We start from the raw sequence: 26,844 nt of genomic DNA, 5'->3' as shown, positions 1-26,844 counted from the left end.
GGATTCGTGTATTCAAGAGCTTATTTTCAGTGGACAACAACAAATGGAAGTTTTTAACGACCTTGACTGGCTATAATATATATATTATCGTTCCAGTGGACATATTTCATACCAGATTACTTATTCTTTTTATATATATGACAATTATTGTTCAATCTGATACACGTACGTACCTATAATGTACAGTATTTTGAACAGCTTCAAATATATGGGGTCCGTAGTAATACCGCAAAGGACCTCCTAAGTGCACAAAGAACAAAAATGTGCACTAAGGACCTGATGGAATGATACAACTGTTACAAAGGACATGGCATATAAAAATAGACTTTGTAAAAATTCATAATTTTAAATTTTACAATTATACCTTTTTTAATTAGAAAGTTATCTAATGTGTATTCGACACATGCCTCAAAAAATTGATTGTCACCTTTTTAGTGTAATAGGTAGAAATTCACGTTCGCTCAACCTTGACCCGTTCATAATCTGCTAGTATACTGTTTAAACATGTATATATGGTATTTCAAATTGTTCTCTATTTTTTTCCCATTTGTTTGTTTCTGCCGTATTTATTCTGTCTGTTATAATTTTTACTTCTAAAGTAATAAAGTATTTTCAACTCTTTTCAGTTTGGGAATTTTTAATCCTTTTAATTTTAAAAAGACAAATAATTGTGAACACTTCACGAAAAAGTGAGGATTTATATTTGGTTGCTTAACGTCCAGTTGCCAATACTTCATTCATTTTTCTGATGTCAGGGACCATGCCTCACAGCAAGGTTTTATAAGGATAGAACATAGGCAAATGCAAATAGATTCTATTGACTATATCTTTGCTGCTTTGGTCTCTGCATGTATAATGATTCATTATGTTTTATGGGATACTTAACTTCTGTTCTACAAATTTTAGGGAGCGTCTAAACACCACCTAGGTCGCCTTGGTGCACTAAGCTCAAGAAACTGCACTAAGCCCATGATGGGATAGTGCTATGTATGTAAAAAAGATACCACCGGACGTAGTTTTTCATGAAGATAATGTATCCGATTTTTTTAGTCATTAAAAATTGCAGTTAAGTCGATATTTGATTTTTTCTGTCATCAAAGGTTTTGTCCGACGACACGTGCCAGTAATTAACCAGGTAATAAAATCACTGATCCATGAAGAAATAAAGAAACATAACAATTACACGGCTTCCACCTTTTTGTTTGCCGTGTTATATATTTTGTTTTTGTAGGATTTAAAACAAAACTTTGTATTTCTTTTTTTTTTGTGTGTATTTTTTATAGGTTAATTATTTTGACTTTATGATACTTTTTTTTTTGGTTTAGTCAAACTTCATTGTAATTCGAAGTTGATGATTTTTGTAAAACGATTGTTTTAGGTGGTGTTTGTTTCGTTGTATTTGTAAAATTATATGAAACTTTGTTTTGTCCTATAATAGATTATGGAGCAGGTATATGGGGGTATAAAAACATATTCCTGTAGAAACTCCATACATAATAGGGCTTGTAGATTTTTTTTTTCTCGGAGTAGGAAAATATGCACCAAATGCTGCAGTTACTGAAAACTTAGGTATAACACCTATTTTTGATAAACAGTGGAAAAGTATTATTCGTTTGTGGTGTAGATTAAATAACATGAGCTCAAATTGCTTAAATGCAAAAGTTCACAAGTGGGCTGATAGTATGAGTATTAAGCATAAGTGTGTTAAAAATTGGATTTTCTTAGAAAAAAAACCTTCCAACTAAATTCAAGTCATTTATCGTGTCCTGAAAATATGGACACTAACTTTGTTTTAAATTTTTTTATGTCAAAATTACACGAAAAACATGTCGTAAATTGGCATGCTGTTTTACATTATAATAAATCTGTATCGATTAGAGGTGGCAATAAGCTACGAACGTAGTTAAAGAAAATTTTGAACCGGAGGAATACTGCAAAAAGGCTTTACTCTTCAGTCACAGAAGTGCTTTCGCCAAATTTAGATGTGGTGTTGCTCCCCTAAAAGCCAAATTCTATTATTGCCGCAAATCCTTTATTTCGAAAAGCGCAAACAAACACTTTTTCCATATTTTTTTCTAACAAAGCGTAAAAGAAAAGACCAACAGCCCTTTTATCATTACTAATTAGGAACAAAGAAAATAATTTACTAGTTAAGAGATAATCCCTCAGAATTGATTGGATCAATTAGCAAGGTGATCAGACATTACACAAGTAGAGCCAAGTCACGTTAAAGAGGTTATTAACTTTAAAATCTCTTTATATCATCGAACCAACTTTTAACATATTATTTTTAATATAACCATTTATCTGAATTTATTATCTTGGTGCATATTTAACCTTTGCTTCATATCCTTAGTGCACTATTTATAAATTCGTCAAGCTTCATTGGATTCAATCAAACATATTACAACTGGACACATTACACAAAATCGGCGCGTGCCATATAAAATGTTAATAACTCTTTTATTTCTGAATATATTTACACCAAAATTTAAATATATGCTCTTTATTCGAATCTGTATCGTACTAAATGACCTTGGTGCTTATTTTACTGGTCCATCATGGGCTTAGTGCACTTCCTGGAGCTTAGTGCACCAAGGCGGCCTAGGTGGTGTTTAGACGTACCGCAAATTTTATATTAAAATATATTCTGATTTTTCATTTTTAATGAGATTTTAGTTTCTGTTGATTAGAGGCAGTACAAAAAACATGTTTTAATCATAATTAAGGTGAACCCAGCCCCCCCCCCCCCCTGTCAACGTGACACCCAACCACACCGCTTGAAAATCTTAAAATATTTTTTAATGTTATCTTTACTATATATTGAATAGGGTGACACGTTGTCGCTACATAATAACCAGATAAAATTGATCTTGTTTATACAAAAAATATTTCAAGATTGTGGTTTCTCAAACATATGGGAGTCACAAAATTTTCTTAATAAAGAATGGTTAAAAACTGTCATAAAGCAGAGATTGCTAGATCAATATATTCAGAACTGGAATTCCCTCATTCAAAATTCGTCAAAAGGTATAAACTACAATTTTTTTAAGAAAAACTTGAAATTGAAGAATATTTTAATATTTTGGACTTCAAAGACGCTATTGTTTTTTGTCGATTTCAATCGACTAATACTAAGTTGCCGATTGAAACAGGAAGATGGCAAAACGTAATCAGAGAAAACCGCTTTTGCAGTCTATGTAACAATCGACAAATAGGTGACGAATATCATTTTATATTTGAATGCAAATTTTTCAATCAAAAACGAAAAGAGTTTTTAACTGCATATTTTACAAAACGGCAAAATACAGTTAAATTCTCTGAAGTTATGTCAAGTACAAGAAAACCAGTTCTGAAGAAGCTTTGTTTTTTTTTTATAGAAAATATAAATACTTGTGTTTGTCGGCCCGTGCTTGTACTCCTGGCTTGTAACTTTTGTAACCTCTCTCGCTTGTTTTGTACATATTGTAAAGATTTATTGTTGCATTTGTTATCTCTGTACCGATGTAATGCATTTGCTTTATGAGAATAAAGATATATACATAGTAGATTGATAGATAGATAGTTTATTAACGTCTCACCATTAATATACACAATACAATATTTACATATATCATAAAACATAAATATATATTAATGCCATTCTTAAAAGAATTATGAGGCCACACCAATTTGATTCCTTGTTCGACGGACCCGCCCGCACCTATTTTTTTCAAAACAGATTTTTTTTATTTTTATTATATTCCCGCTTCCCGCATCCGGAAATGTAATCATGTCCATTTCCCGCACCGTTTTTTTGTTAATATTATAAAAAGATCTGAAACGTTTGTTTTAAAATCACAGTCTTACCTTTATATGACGATTTTAAACATATAGGCTCCCAACAACACTGTAAATATCTGTGATAATATTTGTTTCAGCATTAAAAGCAATTTATTCCAAGTAGGAGTGCTCCGATATAAATAAAACAGCGATTGCCGAAAATACCTGTACAGAACAAAACATTGGTGTCCGTTTCTTTCCCCCTGACTTATATTCCCTCTCGAAAAATGTGCGTTGTTAAAATAAAGTAGAAAGAACTTCTGAAGTATTTGCCTTCAACTGCAATTATAATGTATGCTGACGGTCATTCCCGCTGCAGGTTTGTGCACCTGTCCTGATTGATTCAGAGACCTGTTGTTCGGCAGTTATCGTTTGTTGATGTTGCTCATTGGTATTTTCCCGTTTGGAAATATAAATTGGATCGTTGGTTTTCTTGTTCGAATTGTGTACAATACTAAGTTGTGGTCCCTAATAGCTTGCTGTTTGGTCTGGATCAAAGCTCTGTATAAAAGGCCGTACTTTGACCTATGTTTGTTATTATCAGGTTGGGAACAGCCCTCCCTCAGACAAGGGCCTTGAAGGGGTGGGTCATTTTACCATGTTTACTGTTGTAGAAAAGAAAATAGAAATACTAAGGATTTGTATAGTGCTACTACCTTTGAACACTTAGATTTTTTAACTCAAAAAGAGGAGAAATACATTATATTTTAAACCACTTTTCTAAAAAGAGGGGTCCACTTATTTTGAATAATATAATATTAAACTGTTCAAGTAAATGTGTTAACATGGTTTAAGTCCAGAATATTAAAGAATTTTTGGACATTTTTTGTCCATTTAAAACCATAAAGATATTATAGTTCTTTGGAAAAATATTAGCCCTTTTGTACTGAAAGTGTTTTACAAAAAAAATCATATTATAACTTATATTGACTCCTCATAAAAGGGATATCATAACATTAAGGGGTTGTTCTGAACCTGATTTTGACTTGGATGGAGAATGGTCTCATTGTCAGTCACACATACATAGACCAGATTTAATTATTCAATTATTTCTTGTTGAACAGGGAAAAAATACTCCATAAATTAAAGAATTGTCAAGGTACAATTATGATAAATCAAGTTTTAATATAGTCAAAACCTACAAATTTATGTTTACAAAAAAAAATTATAATCGCTCGCCTTTACTTTTTAAGCTTCGCCTCAAAAATTTGCAAATTAAATATTTTTTTATTAAAATTTTCAAATCGCTCGCTCGCCCCAATTTTTTGAGTCCAAAAATCCGTAGAACAAGAAATTAAATTGGTGTGGCCTGAGAGACAAAAAGTAAAATTTCATCAAACAATAAAAGGACTTTATAAAACTATGTACATGCACTTATTAAAATTTCTAAAACAAATTACAAAAATTTAACAGTCTAAAACAATTTATCGATATAAAAAACGTCTCCTTCTGTCTAAAATAGATTTGCAGGTTTTGGCACATTTGTAAATAATATTAACGTTTTGGCATCCCAACACAAAAGACAGTTTCTCACGGTTCGTCAACATGTTAAAGTTCTCATCTACACTGTTTATGTATTCATAAAGTTCATTCCTTAAATCGTCATAAAGTGGACATTCAATTAGTACATGTTCCTCAGTTTCAGTTTTAGTTTCACACATAAAGCAAGTCCGTTCATGCATTGGTAAACGTTCGAAGCGCCCGGTTTCGATTCGTATGGGTGCAACCCCACATCTGAATTGCGAATATGCTCTACGTTGAGCAGGAGATAATAGTGTTTTTAAATAAAGTTCACAACTAATTTCGGTTTTAAATGTTCTATATGTCCTTAATTTGTTACTACCACCATCCATACGTCTTGCAGAAACTCTATGTAGATCTTCCGTCCACTTATTTCTAAAACCGGTTAAAAGTTTATCTTCTATTTTCGCTAACACCGTAGTTTTGTGAATGTTCGTGTCATTATACCAGTCACTAATATTACACGATTCAAACTGCTGATAAAGTCTATAATTTGAATTTTTACATGCTTTATAACGCCTAAAACTATGTTCCGCCCAGTTATGAATTCTTTTATTTAGTCGATCAGTGTTCATATACCTTAAACGATTCCATTGATTTATAACAGTTCGCCACTGCCTTACACAAGGTGGTTTCCAGGCTGAATCTCCATTCACTGCTACATTAGGTGTATACCGTCCGACTCCCATATAAAAACGAATTGCCTTATTTTGTATTGAATTTATACATGAAAATGTTCTATCACCCCACACTGCCGCTCCGTAGCTGATTGTACTCCAAACAATCGAGTCATACAATTTTGTGAAAGAATCAAACGGTAGTCCTCCAAAGGATTTATATTTAGATATCACTAGTCCCAAGGCACGGTTGGCGGATGCTGCTACGTGTTTCGCCATTATTTGATAGTCCAAATGCTCCGTTAACACTAAACCTAGGTATGTATATTTTCCCACCACATTTATGTCAAGTTCGCCACATTTAAAACTGTTTATTGTCCTTGGGGTCGAATTTGGTCGGAAATGAACAACGTTTGACTTGTTATGATTTATTGTCATCTTATTCTCTGCACACCAGAGCTGAAGCCCATCCAGCAAAACTTGTAAGTCTGATTCCGAGCCAGCTAACAAAACAAGGTCGTCAGCGTAAAGTAGGATCGACACATTTTCCTCGTCAATATTTATTCCAACATTTAATGAACATATATACGTAACAAGACCGTTCACATACACATTAAAAAGTAATGGTGAGAGCAAACAACCTTGTTTTAGACCGCATTGAACATTGAACCAGTCCGTTAATTGACCATTTACCCGAACACAGCACTCTACTGACTTATATAACGACACGATAGCATTATACATATTCCCGCATATTCCAATATCAAGCAATTTCTGACATAACAAATTACATAGTAACTTCTTTAAATATACACAAGTCATAATTACATTGGCCAGAGGGTAACTTGATAAGTAGAGGATCAAAGGATTTAATTAAGACAATCCAAGACTGCTACCTCTATATTTTATTATACATATCTTTATTAGCCTCATTTAGGGTTATACAGCAATTGCAAAACGGGTAGATACGATCTGTAATCAAATAATTAAACTAATCAAAAGTTTATTTGGAGTAACCATATGCCGGATGAACAAAAGTTTGCCATTTATTGAAAAACATATGGTTTTATATAACAAGAAAACTTCTCTAGTATTCTAAACATTTATCACGTACCCCCTCCCCCAAACCTCCGCTTCAAGCTCTAGATTCGCGCCTGCACATTGTGAATTATATTTCTTACATCACGATGCTTATTACATTATAAAATAAAATGGTATTAATCTTCAATTGTTGAAATAAAGATGAATTGTTAAAAAAAAAGCATTGACATCAGTTTTAGAGTTATTGTTCATAGGAGACAGTTATGATTTATAGTCTCTTTTTAAAACGTAATATAATTTTACCTCTTGGAGTTTTTCTATATTGCTTCTGTAATCGGATTTTGCATGCATATGTCACTCATTCAAGGTATAATGATAACATATGTAAACTCTTGTGTTGTTAACAAGGAAACGAAATCTCAAAAGCATTTTTGTCTCAATTTGTATCTCAAAATAGGGTTCTTTAATTTAAAAAAAAGCTTGCATAGCAATTTCCTTATAAACAAAATATAACAAAGGCAAAGTTTTAAAACACAAAATTTTTTTTTTTTTTATTTTTCTTTCATAAACTTGAAATTTTACCACGCTAAACCGTTAGGTTTATTCAACAACAACCATTAATTAATCAATAAGTAACGATAAAAAGACAATTGTGTATTGAATTAGGTTGATTGAACATGATGATTAGTGAATTTGCAATAAGCCGTTGGTCACGTGCCGAGTGGCACGCGTTGATTAAAAAGTCATTTAACTTCAAAATTACATTATACTGCAATCAGCTATTTTACTGTACAGATAAAGCTATACGTATAAACGTTAGCTTTATACGTCAATGACCCCAACTGACATATAAGCCCCGCCTCCTTATTGTATTTCATCAACAACATCACGTCACGACCATGACAACGTAAAGTAACAATGGTCAAACTTTTTTCAATTTAAACTTTTATGTCTTCAAATTGGTTATTTATATATCATGTTTATCAAATGTTATTAATTAAGTTCATTTTCCCTTTCTAATTCCTTAATACGCCAATGTCTTACCACCTGGGAGCTTATTCACAAAGCATCCGTAAGCTAACGGACCCGTTAACGTTTCCGTTAAATTTCCGCTAATTTAATTTCGTATTCACAAAGCCTCCGTTAATTAACGCACCCGTTAACGTCTCCGTTAAATGTTCCGTTAAACCCGATAACTAACGGGTACGTCAACGTATCCGTTAAACGAGCACTTTGCATATGAATACGGATTTTTTTCAATTAAATCTCAGTGAAGAGCCACCATAAAGTATGCTACATGTAGAAAAATCAATATTGATTAGGGAAAAATCCCAGGCGTTAGCAATTTCTTTATTTATGTATAAAGCAAAAGTGTTAGTTGAATGCATACATGCAATTCGTCAAAACCCTAACAATTATTTTTCACCCGTTAAGCTAGATTCACACTGCCGATCAGACAAGCTTGACCAATCTCGATCAAGACAAATTAAGCGATCGGGAGACTGGTCTGACTCAATCGACAAGAATGCTCGGGATAGTCTACCTTGCTCGTCATCAATCTGACTTTCTATCCGAGAGATTTTTGAGATGTCAAAAACATTCGATTAAGGATCGAGAAGACAGACACTCGAGAAGAGATCGAGAATTAGTCGAGTAGGGATCGAATTAATCGGGAAAGGATCGTATAGAGACCGAGTTTGCTGGACTAATATCCGATCATTTTCCGATCAACGACAACCTATAAATTTGTGGTCCAACTCAATTCGACCAATGCCCGATCACTTCATGATCACTGCGACTTCTATATTTTTTTCATCCCACACTAACTCGACCAATACCCGATCTCTACGCGACCAATTTCGACAACTCTTTGATCTCTTCTTGGTCATACACGAGTATACATGACTGCTACACGATTCCCTTTAAAATGTGTGCAGCTTTGATTAACTCTCATGACTTTGCTTCTGCAAAAATATATTGTCACTATTCATTTTAAACTGTACACAATTCCTCCATGTACAGTACGCGTCTGTTATTTTGCAAGGAGTTGTAATATTCCAATAGAGATAACAAAGATACAAACGGAACATTCAAACTCATAAGTCAAAAACAAATCAACACAGCCATGGCAAAAAACGACAGCCGACGAGAAAACAAACAGAAGTCTACATAACACAACATAGAAAACTAAAAACTTAGCAACACGATACCCAATAAAACCTTTGATGATCTGAGTGTTTCGGAAGTAGATCCTACATTTTGGCCCAAGGGATCTTTCAAATATGAAGGTAATTGTGCATAAAAATATCATTATAAGACAGCTGATGACTAATTTAGCCTTCAAAGTTAGTTTTTAAGAACATGAATATAATATTTTACCTGTTTAAGGGACATTTTTAGTTTGACTGTCCATACTTTCCATATGTACCGATTCTTTGGCAGTATAAAAGAAGTGTAGTATTATTGCCAACACCTATGACTCAAAAATTAACAACTATGTGTCACCGTACGGACGAATGTTAACCAACTTTTTTCTTTTGCTTTTTGACACAGTTTTAAAAGAAAATAACACGAAAGACAAATGATTTTTATTTCATTTTGAATTCGTGATAGATAACAGTTTCAAAAAAGGTATTTTCCAGGGGATTGGAATTCTTTTTTTGGGCCAAATTTTGGGAAAATATGTGACAACTTTACCCCCTTTTTGCAATATTATTAATAAAAACAAGCAGTTTGTTGCCATGGATACACCAAACAGAAATATCTTGAACCTTCAACTACTTGGTATCACATCTATAGAAAATACTGATTGCATACATATACACATATATGACACAAACAGTAGGCTTATAATTTGTAAGCAAGCAAGGAAAAAGAGATGGCAAAATGTATATATAATGCTATCAAACATCAATAATAATCCAGTAACAAATCTCATTTTGAAGAAAAGAGCACTAAAACTCACATAACCATTGGGGTCCTCTTTGTTTAATTCCTGCAAGCTTAAGTATAACTCATACTTTTAATTTTGCCATTTGATTAGGGATTTTCCGTTTTGAATTTTTCCTTTGAGTACAGTATTTTTGTGATTAAAATTTGTACTACACACACAGTGGTCGCCTTGTCAGCGACTGCATCATCTAGAATTCTCGGCATCCTTTGCTGTCTTCCCCTTTTTGTTCATAATAGATAAATGGGAAACGTGTCATTGGACACAGATAATGCCCCGGCTTGCATATAACGTTATGGATAGTCATTACCCCAGAACGGATAAAGTGACACAACACAAATTCGCACTTGATCTGTGTTTTATTGTATTACGTTTCATAAAATTTGGTTGAGGCAAAATAAAATTAGGGAACTGAAACTAGTTGTTGGGACGTACGTATACGAACTTACGCACGGACTAGGGTAACACTTTAAATTATTATACTTACAGTGGAGATCAGTTCTAACCTCTCATTAAATCTGTCAGAATCTGTCAGGAGAACTGTTCTAGGACAGTACGTAGAACTGTCAGCCTGACACCTTTTAGTCAGTTCTAGGTTAGAACTGTTCTAGCTAGAACTGACTTGGTCAGTTCTAGCTAGAACTGATTTGGACAGTTCTACCTAGAACTGATCCTGACAGTTCTACCCTAGAACTGATCCTGACAGTTCTACCTAGAACTGACCAAATCTTTGGTCAGTTCTACTTCTAGAACAGTTCTGCGGTTAGAATTGATTACAAATTCTACGGCTAGAATTGATTTATAAATTCTACGGCTAGAATTGATTTATAAATTCTACGGCTATAGAATTGATTTATAAATCCTACTGCTAAAATTGATTTATAAATTCTACGGCTAGAATTGATTTATATTTTTTAAGAAATCTTTGACTAAATATAAAGGCTTCATCAAAATAGCGTTTAATATTATAGAGTTTTGCTATTTTGCCGGGTTTTTTTTAATTTTTTCGTCGGCAAGAGAACATGTTTAACCCCGCCATATTCTGCATGTATATGTCAACTGTTCCAAGTCAGGAGCCTGTTATTCAGTGATTTTCTTTTTTTGATGTATTACAGAAATTATTTGATTTTCTTTCATTTTTTTAACATAAATTAGGCCGTTAATATGGGGGGGCATTATTATTTCAATTGTTTTACATTTGTCATTCCGGGAGTAAGGATGGCTTGTTTTAAATAACTAAATTATCTGACCATCTATAATATAATACGCTGTTCCGGCGGATCAAGCAGTTTTAAAAGGGGATGGGGGTTGGGTGGTCCCTGTGACCCAGGAAAAAAGGGGGGGGGTCCAACTACGCTCATAGGGAAATACCCCAAAATGGTACCTCAAGAGGGAAATTCCAAACACATTTTTTAACAATTTATGTTACATGTTTTTTTCATTTTTCATTATTTTTTTTCGATTTCAGTATAAAAACAATATACGTAAAGTGTCTTGAAATATGAAATTTATTTGTATTCGGCACGAAACGGGAAAATGCTCGGTAGAACCTCGCATTTTCCCGTTTCTAAGCCTCATACAAATAAATTTCATATTTCAAGACACTATACGTATATTGTCTAAATATCTATTGATACCTAACTTTACAGATATGAGGTATTTAATCATATCCTCCTATATATCCATATTCTCTGTGATCTTAAAACATCGTTTTAGTGTCCTTAATGCAAAAACTTTCTTAGTCAGCGCCATTAAGAATTCCTTTGCGGTATTTCTACACACCGAAATATATGGCCTTATTGGTAAAGTACCGTGAAAATACCACAGTACTTAGTGTCACTAATAGTCAAATTATTGTGCCGTGAAAACTGGAAATGAAGTTTAGCCGCACATAGGAAATTACAAAATTTATTAGTATTGTTTACTTACATAGTGTAAGCGGGATGCGGGAATCTAAAAAAAAATAGTAACTATAAAGCGAGATCCGTGAACAGAACCCCCAATGAGACCCCATTAGTTGTGGCTTATTTTTGGTCTTTTTAGCTAGTTTCCTTCCCCTACATTATTTGTAAGTTGATCGTTTTTGTAAAGCAGCACTCGAGGTCTAACAGTATATTACCAAGAAATGCACAAAATATTGAAAAAGAAGGTTTAGAAAATTTAAATAATGGTATGCACACACACTCCCCTGTCAGCACAGACAATTATATTTTTGTAAACGCGCCAAACTCATTTCTTTCACAGTGAGACAAGCTTTACAATGTTGATGGTAGTGAAAATCTAGTCCAAATAATTATGACGTCTTGCAAGGCTATTTTATTTCTGGAACGCTTTCCTCTGACGAAGCCGAAATGTGAAACCAAATCAACAAGAAGTCTAACATTTATAATAGAACTTAATATAAAATCGAAATGTAAATGGGGAATGTATCAAAAGACCAAAGAGCAGATAGCAGCCAAAGGGCACCAATGGGTCTTCAATGCAACGAGAAAATCCCACAACCCGAGGAGGGGTTCCTTACCAAAGACAAATGGGGGGGGGGGGGGTCCAACTACATGTCCCCATTCAATACAATACAATACAATACAATATGCTTTATTTGAAAAACACTCCGTCACATTGACATGTGAAACAAGAGGTAAATTACAAAATACAATCACATACAATTAAAAAAAACAAAAAAAAACTTAGAAATAAAATATATGGAAAATTACTTTATATTATAATATTTTAACATTATAATATTTTAGTTAACTTTGAAATGAATATAGACAATGATTATACTTGCACAATTAACACATGTTGTTCTCAAAACTAAGAGTTGTCTATGCTATTTATGACAATTTTCATGGTTCAGTGGTTATAGTTAAGTTTTTGTGTTTTGGTCTGTTTTTCTCATACTATATGCAATAGGTCTACTATATTTGTTGTATGAAATGATTGTAAGGTGTACATGTCTAGTGGGATGATGTCATCTGACCTTGATCTCATTTTCATGGTTCAGTGGTCAAAATTAAGTTTTTGAGTTTTGTCTTTATCTATTAAATACTATAAGCCATAGGTCAACTGTATTTGGTGTATAGAAATATTTTATGATTTATATGTCAGTGGCACAGGTTTTATTTGACCTTGATCTCATTTTCACGGTTCATTGATCAGTGTTTTTGTGATTTGGTCTATTTTTCTAAAACTATAAGTAATAGGTCAACTATAATTGTTGCATTGAAGCCTTGTTAGCTGTATATGTCTGCCTGGCATGGTTCATCTGACATTGACCTCATTCTCATGGTTCATTAGTCTTTATTTATTTATCTTGGTTAATGTTAAGTTTATGTGACAGTTGTGATAAAGTTTTATACTTAGGACTATCAACATATTATCAATGATTAGTAAAAGAAGGCGAGACATTTCAGCGTGTGCACTCTTCTCATTAAACACACATTAATATACATCATGTACATTAAACAGCAAAAGAAAATATTGATGCAAGATGCCATTCAATAATAACTTTTACTCTTTTATGTATAGGACAAGAACTATAGAAGATACAGAGAAATTATAAACAGCAGAAATGATAGGCAATTTAAAATTTGCAGAAGCAAACTAAACCTAAATGGTAAGGCCACTTCTATTTATTTTTTAAAGTTGTTGAACTTGAAAGATGATAATCATGATTACTATAAAAAATTAAAAGATGTGGTATATTAAATATGAAAACTATCATGGCTTTAAGAAAGCAATTGTAGGCCTGTGACGACCTTCAATAATGAGAAAATCCATACCCTATAGTCAAAGTAGGCAGCTATAAAAGACCCAAAGATGAAAAATTGAAACAATCCAACATGTCCAAACTGTAAAACTAATTGCCTAGTTTATTACAAAATAAATTACAAAAAATAAATATAATCGGTATGAAACAACAACAACAACAACCACTAAATTTTAGTGTCAGACTAAACTTACAAAAACTACAGGCTCTGAACTTTGGACAGGCACAATAGGAATATGGCAACCTATGATGTAAATTTCCTGCAAACACAGACTGGACTAATGTAAATCAACTAATTTTTCGCGACTACTTTATTTTGCGTTTTATACTTTCTAGTCTACATCGCAGCTAATTATTTTTCGCAAGGTTCAAGTTTACTTAATGAATTTTAATAAAGAAAGATACATATGAAAAACATTTATTGTTGTTTCTCTCTCCATTTATAACATTTTATTTGTTTATTTTGTGTATTTATAGGTGATCAGACATCTTGGTTTTCATGATCAATAGGTCATTACTGAAGAGGAAACTTAAAGTTGAAATTTATTTACAAAGTGCATAATTGGATTAATTTGAACTGGAATGTGTGCTTTCCTGCAAAAAAGAAACAGGAAATTTCATCATTATCACATGATAATGCCAATAAACAAAATGGAGTTCTATCATAGATACACAAAAACGCTATTGCATAAAAGCAACAACATATTATATATATTATTCGAAAGAAAGGAGGATGCAGAACAAATACTATTTTGTTGTTGAAAAAAGGAACACCAGTTTTATCCACTCATTTACATCGCTCCCTCATATCAAATATACGGAAGAAGATCATTGAAGAACAATTTGCAAAAATGTTTTCTCTTAGAATTGAAGGAAAATGTTAAGTGAATGGAATAATGTATTCACTGAATTCTTACGTAGTGGATTGAAAACTGTACATAAGCTGAAACAGAAGAAAATTTTAATTTAAAATAACACGAAAAGTGTATATTTTATTATTTAATCTGCAAATATATAAACAAATTCTTTAGAACACCACAAATGGTATGACATTCAAATTGGTTGCTTATTAATGTATTGCATTGAAACAATTACAAAGAAAACAGAATCATTTGCTACAATTTTTTTTTATAAATCATAGTTAAATTTTATAAAAAGTATGAACAATACCTATATCTAAACAGTCAGACTTTATCAATTTTCAATGTCATTAAAATGTTGAGTCAAACATTTATGAAAGTTTTGAATATCATTTGCATCAACTATACAGTCTTGTAATAATTATATTCATACTGTTTGTATACATGGTCATGATGGTATAGCGAAGAAATGTTTAACAAGAACAAATAAGGGAAATTTGATGTTCAGAAATTTCTTTAGAGGAAATTTGAAGAACAATGATTTCATTAGAGGAAATTTGTTGTCTTGAAGGAAATCTTTTTCCCTTGAAAAAACAATTTCCCTTGAGGAAAAAACAATTTCCCTTTGAGGAAAAATCTTTTTCCTTTAGGGAAATTTGATTTCCCTTGAGGAAAACAACTATTCCTCTAAGGACTTTTTCAACAGTGGTGCTAGAGCCAAACAATTTTAGGTCAAATATCAGGGAACCAATACCAACCAAGTTATCAACTTCATTTTGACTTAACTCCAAAAATTAAGGTGAACAACTTTTGCACTCAGCTGAATTGCAAACTTGTCCCGGAGACAAATCTGCTTTTCTGAGATGTTTTACAAGGTTCCAAAAATGTGTTATGCCCTACAGCTTTCCATCCAGCTAAGGCAGAAGTATATTCTCTTTTATTCTCATATATCCAGTATTTGCAACAAATTGTAATTTTTCTGAAGAAAAAAATTCAAATGGAAAATAATGTTTGTATTGTAATATAGTATGTTCCCATGGGAAGAAAAATTGTTCCTATGTGAAAAAAATTGTTCCCATGGGAAGAAAAATTGTTCCCATGGGAAGAAGATTTGTTCCCATGGGAAGAAATATTGTTCCCATGGGAAGAAAAATTGTTCCCATGGGAAGAAAATTTGTTCCCATAGGAAGAATTAATTCCCATGGGAACTTTAAAGTTCCTATGGGAACTCTAAACTTCCCATGGGAAAAGTAATTTTTCCCATGGGAACTTCCAATGTTCCCATGGGAAATTCTAATATTCCCATGGGAATTATCAAATTTCCCATGGGAAATGTACTTTTAATCAGCTGCAGTGACAAGAGTGACAACAGTGACAAGTTGGGACATATGGCATTTTTTTAATTTTTCAATAATCTATCACTGGGCAAATTTTTTTTTTTGATATCTTGTAAACCGACAAAGTCAGATTTGCCGATACCGGAATGGCAAATTTGTCCCGCACAGTGTTTATTTATCGTCTCCTTCCGACGGACTATCAAAGACCATACTCGCAAATGGTGTCAAGGGACAGCCGAAAATTCAGTCCCTGAAATTTTCATCCCGAAATGGGAATCGAACTAGGAACCTCTGTGTTAGTAGTCCGATGTACTAACCACTACACCACGGCTTTCTTAACTAAATTTGTTGTCTGTACGCCGACACATACACTGACAACGACAACGATGCTGACGGCGATGACGACGACGACATCATACCAATGTACGACGCCAAAAAAAAAATTTTGCGGTCGTATAAAATTAAGGATAAAAATGGTTACTATTACAATGTATCGGGATGTAAACAATGGTTAGATTAAAAATAGGACTTTTTTTTTTAAAAGGATGTATCAAGGTTATTCTCTTCTGATCATTATTCATTTGCAAAAACCTAATTCACCAACCAGTTCAAAGAAAGCATGCAAATGTATACAGGTTTCTGGGTTTGAAAGCATATAGCGAATGCGTGCACCATAAACAATAATCATATTTTGTTTATTATGATAAATGAGTTACTTCACCATTTTATTTTGGGATGTCGAACCATGCGCATGAGGTGTCACTTTGATTTAATGTTCAAATATTGTAATCCATTGACGCCTAATTTGATGGATTTTTTTTCTGTTTGATGCATTCATCTTGATTTAAACATCCAGTAGGTACAGAAATTTAAACTCGTGCGCATAGTTTAAACATATTTTATTTGCAAAAGTAGCAAAAGGGATTGGACACAAGTCTCTAATGTTGTTATAACTTGTGTCCAATCCCTTTTGCTACTTTTGCAAATAAAACACCCCTGGTGTAATAATTTTTCAGTCATACATACATTTCTCTCGTTGAAATCTAAGACATTGTTACATACACGAGCGAATCGTACAAGTTGAGATATATAAACACCGCAAGATGGTGACAAGGAACGTCACCATCTAAAAATGGATAATTAACGATAGGAAATATAAAAAATTATCTCTTTTATCATAAATTTTAGTATTAATTAAGCTATGGAAATTCCGTTAGTGATAAAGATATCAAAATCGAGGAAAGGGCAGTGGTCATTGTCAGTATTACCTTTATTTAAAGTTAGTTCAACAGGATAAATTTCTTTAGAATACATACTTTGGAATATGTTGAACCACAAGCCAATGATAACTAATAAGATTGTTTATTACAAACAAGATACAGCTTGACCATTTTATGCTTTATTCATGGATAAATATATCTAACATTTTTAACATGTTAAAACTACTGTATAAACTTACTGTAACATCATACTAAAATACTCTGGAATAATATCTGCAATATCAACATCACCCTTTTCTGATAATGGTCCTTCAAACATGCTGTAGAATACCGGGCTCGCACTCGCCAGCATGTACTTATGGGCTTTGATTGGTGACCTGTCTGATCCAACATGGAATGTGACGTCACACATCAGCTGATTGTCCAACATATATTTCATACGATCCAACAGTGATTTTCCAATCTGCCAATCAGTTTGAGTTTCCATGGTCATCTTAAATTGAATAATTTAAACAAATCAAACGGAATTGCACATACACGATAAATACATGCATGGTTGTATATGTATTTTTTTATAATTCTTTAAGCAATTATGATTTACAGTTGTAAGTTCTTTGTTTAGATTATGTTGGTAGACAGCGAGATGTGTTTCTTCAAAATACCATAGGCGGACCCAAAGGGGGGGGGGTGGCTACGGGGCCCGCCCCCTTTTTGTGGGAACTTAAAATTTTGGTTGATTATATAGGGAATCACTGAAGCATGACTGGAACGGGCAACCCATTAGGTCAGTCAGCACCCCCCCCCCCCCCCTTATGAAACGTTCTGTATCCGCCACTGAATACGGATTTTACCATGTTTACCATAAACATACGAGCAATGTCAATAACTTGTTTATATGTTCTGTATTATAACTAGGGGCTCTCAAGAGGCTGTGTCGCTCACCTGTATTTACTAATGCGTTGGAAATCATGTAAAATCATAATTAATAGTATTAGATATAAGATGTCATAATGATATCTCAGATAGTAACAAAAAACTACGAAATTTCTGTAAAATAACTACCCAGCAATGGGTTGTCGGAATCGTCTGAAAATTTCAGGGCATATAAGTCTAATTCTCATCAACATTTTTTCCTATGTCAAATTTGCTCTAAATGCTTTATATATAATTAGTTTCAGAGATATTAACAAAAAAACTGTTTTTTTTTTTATTCCTTTGGTCTTTATAACAATGTCGGTCAGCGGGACTATCGGACACATTTTTAAACTAGATACTCTAATAATGATATTGGCCAAGTATGATTAAATTTGTCACTGTAATTTCAGTGAAGAAGATTTTGGTAAAAGATAAAAAATTACAAAAAAGGTTAAAAATTGACTATAAAGGGCAATAACTCCTAAAGGGATCGACTGACAATTTTGGTAGATCTTACTTTGCTGAACATTATTGCTGTTTACATGTTTACTGTTTATCAATATCTATAATAATATTCAGGATAATAACCAAAAACTGCAAAATTTCCTAAAAAAATACGTCCAGGGGCAGCAATCTAACAATGAGGGGGGGGGCAAGGGGTTTAACTGTTATGCTGTTATGGGGCAATTTAATTCTTTGTTATCTGTTATTTTGAAAATATATTTGCTGTAAGCTGTTATTGTCTTATTCTTTGTTAGCTGTTATTGGGCTTTTAGTTTTTTTGTTATCTGTTATTGTGATAATGTATTTGCTGTTAACTGTTATTGAAAATTGGAATGTTAGCATTTTTTTTGACAATCAATATTCGGTATAAATTGAAGAACTTTGGCCATTGGGGTCTACCACTACTAATATGTTTGTCCCGTATTCAGAGAAGGATGCCATTAACATATACCCATCACAGAAGTGAGGTCCAGGACAATTCAAGTATATCTTATGATTATCCTTTGTAATAAATTCCATTTTTTTTTTTATGAATGTGTATTTAGAATTATCTTAATTTTTTGTATGAGAATAATGTTCCTTGTTTTCCGTACGAACATATTAAATTAAAACAATTCTTAATATGACAAAAAGGAAAACATATGGCCAGGAATATCTGACAAGGATCTCAATTAATGACTAGGTCCTAACAACCACTTAACCTTTTATATAATATGGTACATAGACTCAGCTCTGTAATTCTTTTCAAAGCAGAACCAAATGCATTGTACAATGAAAGTTCCAACCATGTTCTTGGGTCCGAAGCTGCACATAACTCATTACAAACAAAGATTTATTTCGTTTCAAGCCGTTGTTTCCCTACTAAACTATGTATTCTACTTACTAGTACACTTGGTACAATCAAAAACCTCAGCTGATAAAAAAATTGTTCAAATAAGGCCTTTGAAAATAGTGGAATAAATTGCTTTTAGAGTGTCAAAATTCGTTCAAAGTACTTGATAAATTGCATGCTTATAATTGGTGCTTTTGATTTTTCTACCCTATATACCACTTTGCCTCATAGTTTTATTAAAAAAAATTCACACACCTCATTAAATGGTCATTTAGAAAAAGTCAGAATATTCAAACTCTTTTAGGTCACTTTTTTTATTAGCAACAAAGGGAGCTTCAGTCAATATATATAAACAATACACCAACGTTTCATGAGAACTGCTGAAAACATTTTTGTGTTAATGTCTGAAAACTGGAAAATCACACCTTTTTAATTAATAAAACCTGTTAACTCGGAAACGTAAAATCTAAAATTTATAAAAATTGAAAGTTACCTCATGTTAATAGATTTAAACAATTCACCAAAATTCCTTGCTTTGTGAAAGCATTTTTGAGATATTATCAGAAAACTGAAAAAAAAAACCACCAATTTTATTGAATAAAAAACCCATTACCCAGAAACTTAAAATCTAAAAAAAAAAAAAAGGGAGCTCACGTCAATAGATATAAACAATTCCTCAAAGTTTAATGCAAATGGTTAAAGAGTTTTTGAGTTAATGTCCGACATGTTGACAACAGACGGACAACAGTATACCATAATACGTTCCGTAAACGAGCGTATAAAAAATATTATAATATATTGAGTAGTAATTTAAACACATTCTAGATACATAAATTAATACTAAAAACATAGTCATAAAAAATGGAATGCATTACAAAGGATTATATCGTAATAAGAAATACTGATTTGTCAAAGACCGAATTATTTTAATATTTCATTTACTGTTATCTGTTTTTGTCGATTTTAATTCCTTGTTATCTGTTATGAGCCAAATCAATTTGCTGTTTTGCTGTTATTGGGACCCCCTTGCCCCCCCTCAACAATGAGTTGTCGGAGTCGTCTAAAAATTCAGGGGCGGATAGATCTTAACCTGATTAACATTAATCCCAGTCAGACTTGCTCTTAGTGCTTTTGTTTCAGAACTAGCGATATAAGACATTTTACCCCATGTTCTTTTTTTAGCCATGCATGTCGGCCTGTCACGGAATAGAAGTTCCTTCATAGTATTAGTTCCAAATGGAAACAATATTCTGGAATAAGAGTTCCAGTGGAATAAATATTACAGTAAATTTCCCTAACGGAATAAATGGTATAGAATATATGTTCCAACAGGAACAGTTATTATAACATTATTTATGACAAAGTCTCCAGTGGAACTTCTGTTAGGAGGAACATGCACATATATGTTTACAGGCCATATTGCATTGGTTGGCATGCGGGGACATCGAGTACATTTTTTGGAAGTAAACACTTGAAGTTAAATGTTATTTATTTACTCACCTATAAAAAGAAAACAAGGTAACTATGATAATTATTCAAACAGGAAGTAAGATATAGGAGATGTCACGTGTCTGAATCAAATGTGTGACTATAAATAGTTGCTATATTTATAGGAAATATAAAGTCCATTATTTAAAACTGAGAACAAAATAAACAAGCTAAAATACACAATCTAATAAATGAAAAAAATAACATTATTTAATCGACGACGACAGATTACATATACAGAACCTTCAAAAGCTGTTACATATTCAGAGTTTGTAAACGTATAACATGTATATATAAGGCGTATACTATATATCCCTTTTCATAAATAATTGATAAACAAATGATAAAGCCGTCAACAAAATCTTAAGATATGCATGCTCCTTTTATAAAATCCGGCATCTACCTTTACATACAAAAATGTAGGTATTATAACTAGATTTTTTATAATATCAGAAAATTACAAGATCGTGAATATACAATTATAACTTGTTTAGAAGTTCTATCTATATCAACTGAAATATCGAAAAGTTATATTTCCTTTAGTATAATATAATGAAACATATATGATGTTTTTGATTTGGAAAAAGTTGGGAGTGACCTTGGATGAATGAGAATTAGTAATATTTTTTTTTACATTTCTTTGAGTAAAAAATGGCCCAAAATTATACTTCTATTTTCGACCTTGTGTGCAGTCTTGTTGGGCACATAATGCAATCTTATCAAACATGTGTGATTATTTGGTAATCGGAGGCTTTTTATTATTAGTGCAAGTCATTTACAACTTGCAGTACGGTACCAGTACATTTTGAAAATAATATCATTAAATATAGAAATCTTAATTTTGCATATATATTTTTTTGAATTATAATTTATTATCTTAACCATCAACTTACAAAAAAATCTTTAAAGGCGTTGACCGGGCACGGCATAAGTTATTCTTTGCAATTGATATTTGTGTTCTTCAGTGGCAGATCCAGAGAGAGGTTCCGGGAGTCGGAACCCCCCCTTTTTGGACTTTCAATGCATTTAAATATGGGCATATGGTTGGACCCCATTTTTTGTCTGGGTTGCAACCTCCCTTTTTTTCATAATGGCTGGATCTGCCCATGCTCTACCAATTTCGTGACCAAACATGCACTGATCTGTTCATAATTCCTCGCATTGGATTTTGTAAACACGAATGTTATCCAATGTAAATGTTTTGGAACAAAACGAAGTCACGTGAGGCAAGGAGAGTTCAAAAAGTTCTGTAGTTACAGAACGTTTTGACCTCTATACATCAACATATTCAGGTCCTTGCCTCACGTGACTTCTTTTTGTTCCAAAACCTTTCTAATGAGGCAAAGAACATGTCGATGTATGTTGAAAACTTGTTTATTCTTAATATTCGCATAAAATCCCGTCAACACTTCTATCTTTAATATAATGATGTGGTAGTTTTTTTCCTATTTGCATATTCAATTATTCATATATGCCGTGGCCTCATCCAAAAACCTTCTTTTCATTTTAATTGGAAACAAATCTCTAAATGAATATTATATTCTTATCATTTTAGTTTCATATATCTTATTGTTTTCACACGTTTAAACAACCTTCGTGTAAAGGATTATTTGTTTTCGTATGTTTTGCACGATTATATTTCGGTCCAAGTTTTCGGTGTTCTATTTTTTTTTTATGGTTTGATATTCATCAGTGGCGGATCCAGAACTTTTCATATGAGGGGAGGGGGCACTGACTGACCTAAGGGGGGCCGGATCAAGTCATGCTGCAGTGATTCCCTATATCATCCACCAAATTTTTCCCACAAAGGGGGGCCCGAGCCCCCCAGCGACCCCCCCCCCCCCCCTCCCCCTTGTTCCGCCTATGTAATCATGGTACTGTATACCTCACGACTCTAGTTAAATTATGCACAAATACCACAAATTATATGAAGCAAACAGGATTCATCATTGCATGTGAATATAGCATTGCCGTAGATAATTATAATTCTAAACATGCAGCATGTAACATTTGCCAACTAACGTAAATATTACAGAAATCAATCAGCAAATCAAAAGTCTACACACAGTGTCAATCTGAATTCGCTAAGTACGGAATCTGCAAAGTTGTGACGAATGAAAACAGTGTATCATTTGCATTTAAGAATTGAATGCTTCTTTTTGTAACTTCATTTGGTGTAAAAGCGTTGATCGAAGTACATTTTGTATGAAGCTCTTCATTCTAAAAATGTGAACGCGGTCAACGCTTTTACAACCCTAAGAAGTTAATACTTAAAATTACATTTTTTTAGCTAGGATCATGAAAGCACGATTTTTATCAAGTTTTTATCTAATCTACCTGTGCACTTTATTTTTGGACCTCGTGTCATCATGAGTGGTAAATTTTATTGTGTAATGCAGTTTCTTAAGGAATAACGCGAGATTGCAGTGAAGCCAATCAGAATAACGTATTTTAATGAAACATACATCTAATGTTATTATTCTGTCAAAAATAATGAACAACAACCGTGAAATGAATAAAAGGATTTGTTGCCGCATTCTTAAATGTAACAGCAACCTAGCAACATAAAACAAAATCATAGAGGTGAGGAAACGGTCTTCAATAGGTAACATGTGTTATCAAACTAAGATCTGATGTGTTCGATTCCTAAATGGCTTCTTAGGAGTGATGCATAAACACAAGAGAGATTAAAATGGACCTTTAATCAACAGCTCCCTTAACTTACAAAACTAAAAATGTATCATTTAGTTTGTATCTGGAAAACAGAGAAAATACCAAAACGTAGATATGGTATGGTGCACGTTGCCAATAAGAAAACTCTTTTTCAAGAAACCAAAATGACACAGAAATTTAATTATAAATGTCACTGTACGGCCTTCAACAATGAGAAAAGCCTATCAATCATAGTAGGCTATTTAAGGGCCAAAATGACAAATGTAAAACAGCTGCCTAATTGATCATGTACAAAATAATATTTAAAGGAATAAACAGCTGTGCCATGAGTTCATGATACGCCCGTAGCGTATTCAAAGACTTTTCAATGTCATATCAGAAATTAATGAAAATAGAAAGGGAGCTCAAGAGATATATACAGTTCACCAAAGTTTCATGAGAACTGTTGAATAAAACCCCACTAGGAAACGTAAAATCTAATATTCAGAAAAATTGAAAGGAAGCTTACATCAACAGATATAATCTATTCAACAAAAGTTTCATGAGTACTGCTGAAATCATTTTTTTAGTTATTGTCCGAAAACTTGATAATCTTCCCTTTTTAATAAATAAAACCCCATAACTCGGAAACGTAATTTCAAAAAATTATAATAATCGAAAGGGAGCTCATGCCAAAAGATACAAATAGTACTCCAATATGTCTTGCAAATAGGTTAAAGAATTTTTTTAGTTATTGTCCGAAAACTGGAAAATCCCCTTTATCTATATGGAAACAACCCCACAACTTGGAAACTTGGAAACTTAAAATCTTAAATTGATAAAAAAAAAAACGAAAGGGAGCTCACGCCTATATATATAAACAATTCACCAAAGTTTTGTGCAAATTTGTTAAAACGTTTAAGTTAATGTTAATGTCCGACATGTTGACGAAGGACGGACAAACGGACAAAAGACGGTCTACCAGTAAACAAGCGTATAACAACAAATCAAAAATTGGTATCTGGAGCATCGTGGGGGGTGGGGGGGGGGGTTAAGGTTTTTTCAAGATGCATTTCAAGAACTGAAGTTAAAGCTCACATGCCACCCGATCCTTGGATTTCCATCGTACTCCAAGCCCCTTGAACGTCATACGGATGCTTCAATGCTTGGACTAGGTGCTGTTTTGTACAAGGAACATAATGAAAGGAAGATAGTCCTGCCAGTCGAGGTTTGAGTAAATCCGAGAAGAATTACCCTGTTCACAAATTGGAGTTCTTGGTGTTCCACCTAACTGACAACAATCCACTCACCTATGTCTTGACGTCAGCTAAACTTGATGCTACCGGACACAGATGGATAGCAGCTCTGTCATCTTACAATTTCAACATTGTATACAGACCAGGAAAGACTAATGCAGATGCCAATGGATTATCTAGACTTCCTGGATTATTTAGATGTACTGAAACCATTCAACCAGAGTCAGTGAAGGCCATCTGTAACCTGCAACATGCTCAACCTCATCACCAGAGTCTATCGATTATTTCAGATGCATCTGTGGATCCTTCATTACCATCTCAGAAGTTAGTTGATGTTAAAGCCGAACAACGCAGAGACAGATTCACCAAAGATTTGATATACTGGATAAGTGAGCATCGTAAACCAGATAAACAACAGCCGAGTTATTCACCACTCAACAACTGGTTCCTAAACAACTATGAGAAGCTGGAGATTATAGACGGAGTACTGTACAGAGAGATAGAATCTGTTGGTGAAACTTCAAGACAACTAGTTCTCCCAGAAAACAGCATATCCACAGTTCTCACATCTTTACATGATGACATGGGCCACCAGGAAAGAGACAAGACTTTATCATTGGTATGGTATGAACAGAGACATCGAGAACTGGATTACCAATTGCGAAAGATGTATTCGTCGAAAACAGTTTCCGAATGATAGAGCTCCACTGATCAGCATAGAAACAACGCAACCTTTAGAACTGCTTTGCATGGATTACTTAAAACTTGAAAGATCAAAAGGAGGATATGAAAACATTTTGTTAATCACAGACCACTTCACCAGATATGCTTTAGCAGTTCCTACAAAGAACCAGACCGCACGAACCACAGCAGATGCGTTTTTTAACAACTTCATTGTACACTATGGATTGCCTAGTCGTATTTATTCTGATCAAGGAGCGAACTTTGAGAGCAAAATCATCAAAGAACTCTGCAACATTACAGGAATGGCAAAGTCTCGAACAACATCTTACCATCCTATGGGTAACGGACTTACAGAGAGATTCCACCGTATATAATTGAACATGCTTGGAACTCTACAGACTACGCAGAAAAAAGCTGGACTCGTATAGGCGTACAATTGTACCAAACAGACAACCACTGGACTTTTGCCGTACTTCTTAATGTTCGGTAGACATCCGCGTTTGCCTGTGGACAAAGCATTTGGGATTGAGGATACTGGTACTAAGGAACCATCTACAAAGTTTGCTGAAGCTATGAAGGAGCGTCTGAAGAAAGCTTATGAACTTGCATCTCGTTCAACTAAGACAGCACAAGGTCGACAGAAAGAAGGATATGATAAACATGCTTTAGTCATGTTTAAGTCATTCCCTATATAATCAAATTTTTTTCCCAGAAAAGAGGTGCCTGGACCCCTCTGGATGTTGAATATTTATACAGAAATTTAGTTCAAATCTTTTTTAAGAGTTATAGGCAGTTGGATAATAAAGTCTGGTAACGTTAATGCGTTTCTTTTGTTGCTGAGTGCATATAACATATGTTGAACTAATTCTCATTTTATTAATATCTATATATTGGTTTGTAATCTTTAAGTATTTTTAATGATATTAAGTTATAAAATTAATATATATAGTTACAAAATGTCCCAATTGTGCATTTGATTGAAAAAAGTAGCCAATGTACTGAAAGTTTTATTAAGAATTATAAGGATTATAATAAACACATTTTTCTAGAGGTTACATGCATAGAAGTGAAAACTGGGTTGCTCCAGATTTACACATCAATAACCTTAGTCTAGAAAAATGTGTTTGATCCTACAGTAATTTTATATAAGTTACTGGAAGTTGTTACTAAATTTAGTGTTATAATTAAATCAGACTACATCACTTATCTAATGTATTTTAGGTACAAAAAAGAAATTAAAACAAGGAAAAATTAAAGAAAAAACCGATGGATTCCCAAGTAATGATTCGAATGATCAATATCAACAAATATAATCTTTACATAGCGTTCACTGTTTAACCTACTCAAATATTTGTGCTAGGTTGTATGCATGCAAT

General features: G+C 33.2%; 1 protein-coding gene and 1 long non-coding RNA gene across 2 annotated transcripts in view; one reads left to right on the top strand and one right to left on the bottom strand.

The window, feature by feature from the left end:
• LOC139486211 (BTB/POZ domain-containing protein 6-like) overlaps nucleotides 1–20,960 on the bottom strand; it is a 36,041-nt gene extending 15,081 nt beyond the window's left edge. The window contains exons 1-2 of the mRNA XM_071271005.1: nucleotides 20,889–20,960; nucleotides 17,377–17,630 (exon numbers count right to left, since the gene is read on the bottom strand). Of these exons, the coding sequence (XP_071127106.1) occupies nucleotides 17,377–17,630 (254 nt within the window). The 5' untranslated portion in view covers nucleotides 20,889–20,960. The remainder of the gene's footprint in view (nucleotides 1–17,376; nucleotides 17,631–20,888) is intronic.
• LOC139486220 (uncharacterized) lies at nucleotides 12,016–14,310 on the top strand. The gene is made up of 3 exons (XR_011655512.1): nucleotides 12,016–12,121; nucleotides 13,480–13,567; nucleotides 14,198–14,310. It is a non-coding gene; the product is annotated as an uncharacterized lncRNA (long non-coding RNA).
• Nucleotides 20,961–26,844: the final 5,884 nt, after the last annotated feature.

The sequence above is a fragment of the Mytilus edulis genome, chromosome 8 (assembly GCF_963676685.1).
Source record: "Mytilus edulis chromosome 8, xbMytEdul2.2, whole genome shotgun sequence".
In the NCBI taxonomy this organism is placed as follows: Eukaryota; Metazoa; Mollusca; class Bivalvia; order Mytilida; family Mytilidae; genus Mytilus; species Mytilus edulis.
The sequence above is the reverse complement of the archived record's forward strand: the minus strand, read 5'-3'. Positions and strand labels throughout refer to the sequence as shown.